This window comes from Aethalodelphis obliquidens, unplaced genomic scaffold (assembly GCF_003676395.1).
Source record: "Aethalodelphis obliquidens isolate GAN/ISIS:26980383/991018 unplaced genomic scaffold, ASM367639v1 scaffold49, whole genome shotgun sequence".
NCBI lineage: Eukaryota > Metazoa > Chordata > Mammalia > Artiodactyla > Delphinidae > Aethalodelphis > Aethalodelphis obliquidens.
Window position 1 is genome coordinate 12277049 of NW_020837993.1, and position 13393 is coordinate 12290441.

The 13393-nt window shown below is 40.1% G+C and overlaps 2 protein-coding genes across 6 annotated transcripts in view; one reads left to right on the plus strand and one right to left on the minus strand.

Moving 5' to 3' along the window:
• Positions 1 to 3831, minus strand: part of LINS1 (lines homolog 1) — a 29475-nt gene extending 25644 nt beyond the window's left edge. For 3 of the 5 annotated variants that reach the window (XR_003428020.1, XR_003428019.1, XM_027083230.1), the window contains exon 1: positions 3710 to 3831. Coding sequence is in view for 1 of the 5 variants with exons in the window: in XM_027083230.1 (XP_026939031.1) it covers positions 3710 to 3823 (114 nt within the window). In the remaining 4 variants the exon portion in view is untranslated. Of the gene's footprint in view, positions 1 to 2642; positions 2818 to 2929; positions 3652 to 3709 lie in introns of those variants that run through there. The other 2 variants (XM_027083232.1, XM_027083231.1) reach the window with 2 other exon arrangements.
• A 274-nt stretch (positions 3832 to 4105) lies between these two features.
• Positions 4106 to 13393, plus strand: part of ASB7 (ankyrin repeat and SOCS box containing 7) — a 49120-nt gene continuing 39832 nt past the window's right edge. Inside the window, exons 1-3 of the mRNA XM_027083233.1 lie at positions 4106 to 4617; positions 4780 to 4874; positions 11514 to 11638. The gene's annotated coding sequence lies outside the window, so the exon portion shown is untranslated. The remainder of the gene's footprint in view (positions 4618 to 4779; positions 4875 to 11513; positions 11639 to 13393) is intronic.

Consider the following 13393-nt stretch of genomic DNA (forward strand, 5'->3'; position numbering starts at 1 on the left):
AAGATCCCACATGCCGCGGAGCGGCTGGGCCCGTGAGCCATGGCCGCTGAGCCTGCGCGTCCAGAGCCTGTGCTCCGCAACGGGAGAGGCCACAACAGTGACAGGTCCACGTACCCCCCCCCCAAAAAAAAATACAGTTGGTGGTGGTACTGAAGTTGAGGTATTGTAAGTTGTTTTCCAAACTTTTTGTGATGTTATTTTGTTTTTATAATAAACCAGTAAGAAATCATGGCAGAATTGAAAGATCAGAAGTTGCTAATATGTAATATCATTTAATATGTCTGAATATAACTGGTTTCTAATTATAATTCAGCTATGTACTTCAAGGAGGAAGGGAAATTTAGAAATTCAAAGTTATGAAATATTGCTGAGAAGTATAAAGATATAAAAAATAGCTTATTTTTTATTTATTTATTTTATTTTTTTTTGCTGTATGCGGGCCTCTCCCGTTGTGGAGCACAGGCTCCAGACGCGCAGGCTCTGCGGCCATGGCTCACGGGCCCAGCTGCTCCGCAGCATGTGGGATCTTCCCAGACCGGGGCACGAACCTGCGTCCCCTGCATCGGCAGGCAGACTCCCAACCACTGCGCCACCAGGGAAGCCCTAATTTTTTAAAAATTGGAAATTATACACCAAAAATATGTAGTAGCCTTCAAAGTAGTTTTTTTATGAAGTTACCTCCAAATAGAGTACCTCTGTTCCAGGCTCTTGTTGAAACCCCTTTGGAAACTGCTCGCAGAGTTTTGCACTGTATATTCTTTTGAATATACAGTTAGATATGATACTTTCTGGGTGGATTTGGTTTAAAGGAACAGCCAGAAGTAATTAAAAACTTTTCTTGTATAATTTGCAGCCTGGCTTTTAATAATACACAACTTTAATTTTTTCTAATCTAAGCAAATGTTTAGCAAGAATGTTCTTTTAAGAATTTGTATTTTCTGAAAAGCCTTACACAGGACAAAGGAAAGAAGTCTTTAGGGCTCACCAGATGTGAATATTAATTTAATCATCAATCCACAGAATTTCAGTGCCTTCTCTATCATGCATGAGGGTTCTCACTTTATAATACATCTTTTCATTCCCCTCCCCCTGCAAGTCTTCAAGTTTTCTTCTTAAAAGGGGCTTCTGCTTACAATTTCATCAGTAGACTTGCTGGCCAAACGGGTATATTCTTTAAAGGAAAAACGGGCACATGTTCACACGGATAATAATTGTGTAGTCCTTCCATTAAAAGTATTTTTGCCTTTTTCTAAACACACACTAATCCTTGACAAGTCAATTTCTCTTGGACTTCCTTCTTCCTCTCTGGAGATTCCTTCTCAGACACGCTTGCTGGACCCCTTTCCTTCTACAGTCATTTCTGGGTATGAGACTGGTTCTGGACCCCTCCGGGATACCAAAATCAGTGGATGCTCAAGTCCCTTACATAAAATGGCATTGTATTTGCATAGAACCTATGCACATCCTCCCTTATACTTTAAATCATCTCGTACTTACAATACCTAATACAACATAAATGGTATATAAATAGTTGCTAAGCTGGTGGCAAGTTCAAGTTTTGGTTTTTGGAACTTTCTGGAATGTTTTTCTTTTTACAAATATTTTTGATCTGAGGTTGGTTGAACGTGGAACCCTTGAATACAGAGGGTTGACTGTAGTCCCTTAAATGTTTCAGGGACTTTCAATGTCTTCAATTAATATCTACATGCTAACAACTCAGAACCCACAGTTAGGTCTAGCTCTCTTCTGGGCTCCACACTCATGTATCTAAATGCCAGTGGAGAGCTGTACTTGGAGTTTCCACAGCACCTTCAATACAAACTCAACTCAGTCTATGGCCTCTCAAACTTGCCATCTCAGTGTACGGCACCTGTATCTCACAGTCACCCAAGTGAGAAACCTGGCTATGTTCCTGGACCCTTCCTAACCTCACTTCTCTCTATCCTCACTGCCACTGTTACAGTACACCACTCCTATCCTGGACAACCACAACAGAGTCCGTGCTAAGCGGCTGTTTCTTCGCCCACCCTACACCAACTTCTTTCTGAAAGACATCTCAACTTTCATTCGGATAAAGTCCAAATCCTTGAACATGGCTTAGCATGTCCTTTGAGATCTGGCTCTTGGGGTCTTCTCACCTCTGTGCCCCACAAACTTAGCTCCAGGCTTTCTCTGAGGGCCTCAGAAACTCTGTGCACTTTAAGGATTCCCAAGCTTTGCTTGGCCCATTCTTTCTAAATCACACTCAACCATTTCCCTCCCACTCTCAACCTTCAACTAGGAAACCTCCAGTCTTGGGGAGCCCTCCACATATCCAAGTCAGGATTAGAGGGCCCTGCCAAGTGCTCCCTCAGCCTATACACAGTATTTCTCTCACTGAATTGTCCATAACTATTTTCTAGTTTGGTTCCCCTATGCTTGACTACGAGCTTCCCTGGGCAGGCCTGAACCCAGTTTGCCCACCTAAGCCAATAAGTAGCTCATGTAGAAGGCACCAAAACTAGTATTCTTGATAAATGAATGATAATGTACAATAAAATACGAGGATATCAATTTAAAGTGTTTGCAGTGACCCCCATCTGCCACAAAACATCTTAATATATTTTATTAAACAAAAACAGCTGATACGTTGAAATGCATACTTCCTTTATACAATTAGGCCTTTCTTTGAGGACATCGGTGGTAGTCAAACGTCTGGTGTACTGGGTGGCTTAGTTTAAGATAACGTCAACTACTGCCTGGACTACTGCAACAGTCTTTCACATTTGCCTTAACCTCACTCCCCGCTGCAGTCTTCTCCACTGAGCAGCCAGTGATCTTTTCAAAACATAAACAGATACGATAACTTTCCGACCACCCGCTACAAGGTCTTGCAAGATCCGCAGCCTGTCACACCCCCCCCTCCCCCACCCTCAACTTCATTACTAACCATGCTCCCTCTTACGCTGCTTGACTACCTGGCCTTCTTTCTTGCAGTTCCTGTCAACAGCAAAGATTATTCCAGCGTCAGAAGCTTTGCCCTTTTGATGTCTCTGCCTGAAAAATTCTTCCCTCAGTTCTTGGCATGGCTAGCTCTTCCTCACTCAGATCGATACTCAAATGTCACTTCCTCAGAGACCTTTCCTACCTAAAATAGCCATCGCGCCCTAGCCAATCTCGATCCCATTATTCTGCTTTTCTTTACATAACCTATCCCTATCTGATAAATAATTTTGTGTTTGTCGGTCTCTCTGTTAAAGTGACGAGAGCAAATGATTGCATCTATCCTATCTCGTTCACCGTTGTCTCCCTAACGGCTAGAACAGTGACCGGAGGGTAAATACCGGCTAAACGAAAAAAATGCCCTTAATAAACACGTCCATCTCCCATACTTTCCACTCTTTTCCCTTTCATTCACAGGAATTCGTGAGGGTCGCTGTTCTGGCAGGAAAGCCCTTGAAGCGTTACCGTCACCCCACAGAGAGTCCTCTTTGCCACGCTAGGCGAGGCACGCCCAGCCTGGGAGCTAGCGGAGCCTCAGGGACCGAGAGAGGAGCCCAGGACCCGGCAGTCGCGTCTAAAAAGCTCTGAGGAGAGCGGCGGGACAAGGCGCCCCTCTCCTGGCTTCCTGGGGACTGACGCCTCCGCAATCCTAAGCCCTGGAACAGCCTCTCAGTCGGCCGCACACACGCCTCCCCCGCCGCCGAGGTCAGCGGCTGCGCCCACTTACCTGCCAGGGATCTGACTCAAGCCACTCTGCTTTTGCACCGCCATTCGAGCAAACCCCGGCCCCTACCGAGACACCGTAGTTCACGGAAAGTACAAGGCGTTTCCTCTTCCGCATGCGCAGAGGACCTGTTCGCCCTACAGTGTTTCTTAGCAACCGCTTCGAGTCCATCCGCCAGGGGCGGAGCAGCGGAAGCCACGGGGAGGGGGAAGTGACTGAGGCCAATCGGAGACGAGTGCTAACCTCGATCGGCACGCCTCCTCTTATTGTCGCGAATGCACAGGCGGCTTTACGGCAGGCTAGGGGTGGGTGCTGCTGGGGTAAGGAGGAGGGAAGGAAGCAACCAACCAACCAAGTCGCCTCCACCCCCCACCCCCACCCACCCCGGACCTAGTTTACGGCTCCGGGCTCAGGCTCCAGTGCGGCCGCTGATTGGCTGCTGAAGGCTTGGTCCCATCCCAGTGACCCCAAAGTGCTGGAGGGAGGGGGCGGGGGTGGATCAGTGCAAAGTGCATCCCGAAAGCCCCCTGCCTGGATCCCCCGCGGCTGGAACTTCGGACCCTGAATGACCTGGGACCTCGCTGCCCCGAGACCTCCTGTGTCCCCTCGTAGCTGGGAGCCTCCGGCCCGGAGCGCGGCAGCCCCCTGCTCCGAGCCCTCAGACGGGCACTGCCCCCCCATCCGAGCCGGGACTTCCTCCCTGCACCCCTGCCCCGAGGCTGCCCGGCGGCCAGGACCGCCGCCTCCAGTCTTTTCGGCAGTCTGGATGATAGCCGGGCTGGGGCCGTGAGGCATCGAGGAGGATCAAGAACACCCGTGTCCGGCCCTGCCTGGGCTGTTTCTTCAATGGAGAAGTTGGTGAGTGTGGAGGAGGCTGAAAGAAAGAAGAGAAGCAGCAGCTGAGGAGACAGGTAAAGTCAGTTACCTCCCCTGAGGGGAAGCCTGGGAGGGAGGAGAATCACTGCTTCTTCCTGCTTGCCTTTTACCAGTCTCTTCCTCTGCTCCCCCTTCCTCAGAGCCCCCTCCTCCTCGCCCCCGGGGTACTGCACCACTCACAGGTTTCTGATTTCCAGGTTTGAGCTGGCTAGGGGAGGCGAGAGAGCAGGAACGGGGCTGCCCACCCACCAGAGAAGCAGCAGAGAGCCTCTGACCAGCATCCTCCATAAAGGTAATAAGCCAGCCCTCCCCTCCCCCACTGTTTATTCCTGGCCCCAACTCATTAAGCCGTGCTTTATTTTCAGGATGGTTACCTGGGAATGCAACCCTTTCCTGGCTCCCAGTTTCCCAGCAAAAACAAAAACACTGTCCGTGCCCCAATCCTTAACATTTTAATAACTTTTCTTTCCCAGGAACATGTTTTCCCCCTTTCTCTCTGTACAGTGTGTTTCCGTGTTTTGCTTTATCTTTTGGTGCACTGTACCATTTACCCAGCTCAGAGACTTTGAGACCTTTTTGTAGCTCCCCCTGACCCTCTTACTCTCATAGGAATTCCTCAGTTCCTTGTTAATGGCTTGTTAGTTCTGAATGACTCTGCTTTTCAGTTAAACCACAATTTTCTGTTTTCCCCTGTCCTTTCCTATCATCTTTCCTCTACCTCCATCAGAAAATCTTTTGAGTTACCTAACTGACAGGGGTTTGGTAGAGGATGGTACAGTAATACCTTGAAATTTGTAAGTTTCAGAAAATAAGGTGACTTTTTTTTCTCTAGTAAAAAGTGAATCTGTGTACCTTAGTAGTATGAATGGTATGAAAGCAATACTCCCTCCCGAAGCACTTATGTATAATTAATTCTTTGAGCTTTTGTGTGTTTCTGTGTGACAGATGTGGATGGGCTCTGAAACTCTTATAAAAAGATAAATCGTATTTGTTATACCTCATTTTCTAATACTTATAAAACTTTACAGAATGTCTTGTTAATCATTTGACAGTCAGGATTTTTAAAACAAAAGAATGTTTTGGTGTGTTTAGAATCTAGGGTTTTATTTTGGCACTCTTCATAAGATTTCTCATTTCAAAACCTTTACAGAGAATTTGTTAAATTGAAATTTAAGCATCTAATTCATGTGATCACATTTCTGCTGCTGTATTTCGTTGCTGCTTCTGAAAATGCACTAAAGGTAGGTTTAGGACATTCATGTAAGTCCTAAAGAGGGGATGTGAACAGGGAAATTATGTAAGAGTTAATTCAGAAATTAGCCAAATGAATAGCTTCTCCAACATCCAATAGCAGGAGTATAAAGTGACTTGTTAATCTCAGAGTTATTTTAATATCTCAGATTGTTTAGGGAATTTTAGGTACAAAGAAGTACTTAAAATAGCAGAAGTTGTTAGGAAATCTTTGACTTACTCTGTTCTACTGGACTTTCTGCCTTCCAGAAAAGGAAATTAATGTCTTTCCTGATTCTTCTAATTGTCAAGGTAGAGCTAAAGAGACTTTTAAGGGGCTCTGAGGGTTTGCATATTCTTGAAACCTGGAACTGGACACCAAAATGAGAGCGTATGCTACTGAATGGGATTTAAAATCAGTATCTACCAATGACTATTACACAGTGAGCATTTAGGGCACCCTTTGTATGTATATGTAGGGTCCACTTCATTTCAGTAAAAGCTAGGTAGAATGCGTCTTTCATTATTTAAATATGTGAATCACTAGAGAAATGCCTAATGATTCCTTTAGAACTTTTAAAAAATGCTAAAATACTTGAAATATGTTTTTAAGGTAAAAATGAATTATGTATTTTTTATTCAGGCCTTCTCAGTTAAATATATTTCTGCTTTAGATTGAACTCTAGCATGTTTTCATTTCTGAGGGATATTATCACCTGTGCTGAGTCAAGTATGTAAGGTAAAGAGAGGAACACTGCTTTCCTCTGGTTTCCAGTGAGTTCATTCTCATTGCTTAAATAATGTTTCGTTGATCCTCTCAGCTTTTAATGATTTTTCTAAGATTACAGAATATATATAAATTGTCAGCATCTGTTCTTAATATTAGCATGATTGAGAGTATTTGGTCTAGGTTATGCCAGTCATGTAAAATATTTAATTTAGTACTTCGTTACCAACATCGCCAGTTAGGTAGTTTATCTTTTTCAATCTGGTAGTTAACTTTGTGTTAATTCTGTTGTCAGTCACATTGTTTTGAAAGGAAAAAAAATTTTAAATACCCAATTTTTTTGGTAACCAAGTAAGATTTATGATCACATAGGAAGAATCACTGATTTTAATTGAAGTGTTGTATTTTGAGTATGCTATGGCCAGTACTTATTTTCTTCATACCTAAAGTGGTGCCATTCACAATTATGACACGTACAATATCTCTTTATTTGATAACACAGAAGTACATACTGTCCCTAAAAAGTCTAAAGTCAGGTAGTTTCTATAAGCATATCTAATACGTGACTTTTAGCCTTTCATTTCATTCTCAACAGAAGGCATGCCTTTTGTGGAATGCTTGTCTCATTTCTTACAAACTTAGGTACCGACATGAGGTTGCTAAGGTGGTAATGCCAGACATGGGTTAATGAGATAAGATTGACAAGACTTCATCATTTATAATACTTGTGATTTATGCTTTGAATTGGGTCTGGGTAAGTGAATTACGAAATTTCCTCTATTGCCTTGTCCACGTTTCATGAAATTTGTTGGTCTTTCTGTTAGAACTTAGGAGACTTATAGATTAAGTCTTGCATGATAATAACTCCTTATGTTATTTGGAGGCCCAGTAATTTGAAGGGATACCCTCACTTGTTTTGGAACATAAACACTATGGTGCTTTGTTGAGTGTTACTAAAATAACACTTCTACTTCATTTTGGGTTCCAGGCTCTTAGTTATATGAGTAGACCTCGTTAACATCCATCTCACCCATGTTGCACACTTCGGGCATTGTAGTGTTTCTGCACCCATCTTCCTTCTTAGGACTTGTGAACTATTGGTTTTTTTGTTTTTTGGTTTTTTTTCTCTCCTCAGGGCCAGTATCCTTGGAGTTGCTGATTTTCTTTCCTTTCCAGCCTGTATCTCTGTTTACTCTGCAAAGAAATGCTTATTTCTTCTTTTGAGTAGCAAGCTGTTATCTTGTTTCTAGTTTGTGTGAAATCTGAAAGCACAGTTCTAATGTGTGTCACTTAATCAAAAAAATGTGTGGCCTTTTAGTGAAAATAATATGTAAAAAGCCATTAATGACTAATCATTTATGCCAAAGGAAACTGGGGACACGTGGGCAAATTCGGTGGAAGTTATATAATTTTAGACAGATCTTAAATATATTTTGTTTTATAGCTATTTTATTCTTTATTCTGTGAATATAGATTTCTTTTAATTATATGAAGCAAGAAGCTTTGGTTTTAACTTAATGAGGTTCACTTGGCATCTATATAGAAATTAGATGGCAACATTTTAATTCCTAAATTTATAGTTTCTAATACAGTCAACAGTATAAAAGCTCGGATGCCTAGATTGTTTTCTTTTGTAAGAAAAGTGTAGAGTAGAAAAGATGAATTCGTAAAATTTAAACACACCATTAACATTGGGCAGTAAAATCTTATCTAAAAGTGATATACATTGGGAAGCAGCTCATTTTGATACATAATTCTGAAGTCTTCCTTGTTAGTATGTTTTTTTTTCTTTTTCTGACTGTGAAACCTAGAATGGGATTTCTAAAGATTGCACCCTCAGAGTTTTAGTCATTCTGAGTCAACTTACATTGTACATATGTTTATTTAGAAAATTGCCTCCTTTGCCGTATTTTTTTATTTTATAGGTCACTACCATGAGCTATCAGACTTTCAAACTTGCACTTTTTGAGGGGGAATAGACTTTTTTCCATTCTCATCTCTGGGCTTCCTTTGTAGTTTTTAATAGGTAACTTTACCACTGGATATTATATTTACTAAGTTCAATAGTCTTTTTTCCCTGTACTTATACATACATGGATGGTTCTACTCTAGTAAGTACAAACTCTCATAAAATTACACCAGGATGAAATTAACTCATCTGATGCTTTGAACTATTAGGATGTTTTGCTAATAAGTCATTGGCCTTCATAATTTAAGGTATGCAGTTGACAGGGGTCATGTGTGCATGTTATGTGTGTGTCTGTGTTTTTTCCCATAGAGACTGAAGCGCTTTTTTGGTTTAAACCTATGGTTATTATTTATAGAGCGTGGTATTGTCAGAAAAGAGAAAAAGGATCTTAACCATTCTAGGAGTATTTGATTCATTTGAAGTATGCAGAACTCTCTATTAAAGTTCTACCCAGGAATAATACCAGTGGCCAAAGCCTAGTAGTATGCCAGGCATGTGTCAGGCACTCAGTAGACTTTCATTTGTCTAATTGAAGCAGACCATGTGGGATTATCACAAGTTACTATTGTTTGTGCATCTTTCTTATAAGAGAGAAATAGTTGAGTCACTTTGACTTTTAACAAAGCCTTTCTTGATATTATTAATAAATTAATACCATTTCATATTCTTCTCAACCCCCACCTCACATGTCCTCCCCACCACTCCACTGCATTCATGGAAGTGATGATGGCTATGTGGAAAGCAACAACAAGAACAAGGACTCTTAAAGACTCAAGACCGTAGAGGGTCGTCTCCACTTTTCTTGGGAGGCAGGGCGCACTTAGAAGTAAGGCTTCAGTGGTGTTCATTCTTGCACTGTAGGTGTAGCTCACATGTGAAGTAATCACATGTTCCTTTGTGGAAATGCTGCAGGCTCATCATTGGAGACATTGGTTTGCATTTTTTATTTTAGTACAGTTCTAGATTTATGGAAAAATTGCAAAGGTAATACAGGATTCCCATATACTGCACACTCACCTTCCCCTAATTAACATCTTATATTAATAGATACGTTTGCCACAATTAATGAACCAGTAATGAACATTCTTATTAACTAAAACCCATACTGTATTCAGATTTCTTTAGTTTTTACCTAATATCTTTTTTTCTGTTCTAGGATCCCATCAAGGATATCACATTCCATTTAGTCGTTTCTTTAGGCTCCTCTTGGCTATGACTGTTTCTCAGACTTCTTTGTTTCCTTGCTTTTGATGACCTTGACATTTTGAAGAGTACTGGTCAGGTATTTTGTAGAATGCCCCTCAATTGGAATTAGTCTGATATTTTCCTCATGATTAGGCTAGGTCTATGGGTTTGGGGGAGAAAGAGCACAGAGGTAAATTGCCATTCTCATCATATCATACTAACAACATGACTTGGCACTCTTGATTTTGACCATGATCACCTGGCTGAGGCAGTGTTTTTCAGGTTTCCCACTGTAAAGTTTCTTCCCCCCTCCCCCATACTATCCTCTTTGAAAGGAAGTCACATTTAAGGAGAGAGGAATTGTGCTCCACCTCCTTGAGGGGAGAGAATTTACACAAATTATTTGGAATTTTGCACAGGAGATTTGTTTCTTCTCCCCCTTTAAAAATTTAATTAGTTATTTATATCAATACAGACTTATTGATATTTATTCTGTACTTTGGGTTAGACTCTAATAGTACTTTGACTATCTTCTTATTCGAATTGTTCCATCTTGGCTATTGAGAGCTCTTTTGGTTGGCTCCTGTGTCCCTTTGACATACCCCCATCATTGCATTTTTCTTGGAGCACTTCCTTGCTTTTTGGCACTGTGAGGTGCTCTAGGCTCATCTTCTATATTTCTTGCCCAGTCTTAGAATCAGCCATTTCTGTAAGGATAACTGTGCATTTTTTACAGCTTGCCATGTAGGAGTTGTTCTGATCATGCCTAGTTCAGTTAGAAGTGTTAAGCAGAGTTTTAAACCAAATATTATTTATTTCCAAGTGCATGTTTGCAAAGTCTTTGGCCTTCCTTGAAGAAATTTGACAAGGAAAAATAAGGTGTGAAAAGAGGAAAGGTTCAAAGTAGACCATACTAATTTGGATTGGTTGAAAATTCTGGTCTGTAGCCACCACCACCTATGACTGTCACTTTTCTCCATAGCTCATCAGGTTGCCAGGCAGCTTGACCATTCCTTGTTTAAGTGATGGAGGGCTTATTAGCACATCCACCCCACTGGGATGGGGTGGCAGTTCTCCCAGTGAGTAATTCCTAGAGGGATTCTGGTGTAATGCATGGAAGTCACTTTGCCTGTGTTCTTAACCTTAATGGAATTCACAGATCTAGGATTTATCTGACATGGAGAAAGATCCCTATTCTTTTAGTTGTAGAGAATTTTTTCAGAATCCATATGGAGAAGCTGGCAAGACTGTTAATCTTTTACCTAGTTTGGTGTATGCATAAAGGAATAAAAAAGTTTCAAAATTATTAACGTGATGCCTCTTGCATGTATGAAGAACCAGCATTTAAAGAAAATCTCCTTTTAGTTGTCATAGATTTCATTTTGACCCTGGCCACCTATTGTATTGAATGCAGATATATTCTCATTTTAATTGTTTAGAAAGAGTAAGAAACTTGCGATGTCAATTAAAAAGTAATTCAGTACTGAAAATATATTTTGAATAGAGCAAAAGGAAGAATTTGTGTTTGCATCCAAATTCCAAGTGTGTGATTTATTATTTTGCTTATTCATTAAAAAAAAAACCCTGCCTTTTTAGAAAAAAAAAAATTCCTGAAAATAAGTCATATCCTGTACCACCTTGCGGGTTAATGTAGATTTGAGATCATTTTTTCTAAGCATTGATTTAAGTTCTTTCTTTGCTCTGTAAGTTTGTTGTAAAGTGCTAAAATATAAGCTCATCAAAAGGTAGACTACTCAGGCAGCTATGTTTCTTTATTTTTTTAGAAAATTTCCCGTGATTGTTATTTCATTCGTTTTTAGGTTAAGAAAGAGCTCATTGACACTGGAATCTGGACACACTCTGAGCCCCCTACTCACGATGCTGTATGTGCACAATGGTTATTAGGCAATCCACGTATCAGGAAAAGGGGCATTCTTCCCGTAAGGTAAGTGACTGAGGGTCATAGGTCATCTGTGCTGTTCTGGGGAAAATCCATTTAGCTTTTATTTCTCCTTCAGATCACCTAATTCATACTAAACACAGCACTTGCTAAAAGAAAATCCAGGTTTGTTTTGATATTGTTTGAATCTTTTTCCTTGCATAGTATGCCTTAAGTGCCAAGGTGATCATCCCAATTAAAAAAGAAAAATCTGTTAAAGATGATTGTTTTGAGTATATGGTAGTAGTTTCTATTAACTCCTTCTAATGGTCTTCATCTTTCCTTATAATGCTAAAAATAAGCAAAAACCTATTCCAAAAGGATTCTTGGTTTTAAAATTTCTAAGACAAGAGACTTAATTTTAGTGTCAGTTGAAAAAGTAAGTGAAGAGATGGGGGAAATCACGTTTATTAAGAAAACAAATTGTCAGGAAATTTCTAATTTCCCAATTTTCCTTGAGGAGATAGCCTGATATTTTTAAATTACATTACTTAGTAGTGATACTTAGGAGTTTTGTAATAACCATTTTCTATGTATGAAACAAGGTAGGATATGTGATTATACTATTAAGCTGTGATAATATGACCTAAGTTATGACCTAAGTTAGGCTTAAGTTGACCTTTGTACAGTCTATAAGGAGAAGTTTTACAAGGTAAACTATTATTGGTAACAAGATTATCCCAAGATGTCTAACCTACATATGAGACCAGAATGTCTTTAAAGGACTTTCACATAATTTTTTATTTTTAGAAGTGGAAGCTACTAATTAGGAGGTGAGTTTAATCTATACCTTAAAGTTAGCCCAGATGGAATGGCTTCCTAGAATTATGTAGTTTAAGTTTCTGTATGTATTTAAAAGCTTAAAAATGCACTAAAAAAGTTTTTGTATACACACATATAAGATGTAACTTTTCACCAGTTCAGTTTGGACTTCCCTGTTTGCATGAAGGAGATCTCATTTTACATTGAGTTTGAGTACACACCTCGTTTGTGACCTGTTAGAGAGTGTTAGAATTCTATATACTGCTTTTACCTTTTTCATGTGGTTAATCAACAGATTGATTAGATTCCTTTAGTTTTTAAATATTTTGTATGATCTTGCTACTTTGAGTATTTGTAGAATAAAACTTCTGGAAAATGGAAATTAAAAAAGTGCAAAAGAAATGTGGCAGAAAAAGAGTAGTAGTAAATCGTGCCTCAGAGGACATAAAGTGGGGAGGATAGAAAGAGACAGAAACAAAAGGAAAGTAAATATAATCTACACATTTTCCTCTAATTTACTTAAACCCCACCCACTTCCCCTTCCCCCCAACTTTCCACTCTTTGGAGCTAAAAATAAAATATTGTTGAAATACTTTAGGGGACCAGCCTAAAGGTTTTTGCTTTTTTAAAATTTTAGACTACTTCTCATAGCTGGAGGTCTTTAGTCCTAATCTATGAATTGTCCATTTGATACTCGATATGTACTCACTGATCTGTGATAGAATCCTTGAATGGTTTATAACTTAAATTTTCCGTGTGCATCAGGTAAATGCGAACTCCTAAGACAAGTACTCATTTGCTTCCTCTGTTGTCTCCATCTTCAGCTGCCTAGCATCACTTTCCATTTTACCTAAAATAAATGTTGTGTTCATTGGTGTTTGCTTTGAGTTTACAAAAGGCTACAGAAGAAATTGCCTGTTTTGGCATTTTAGGGCTTTATGCCTCACTTTCTTTTTGAAATCTTTTATAATCTTAGGGAAATAACTGAAAGTTTTGGTC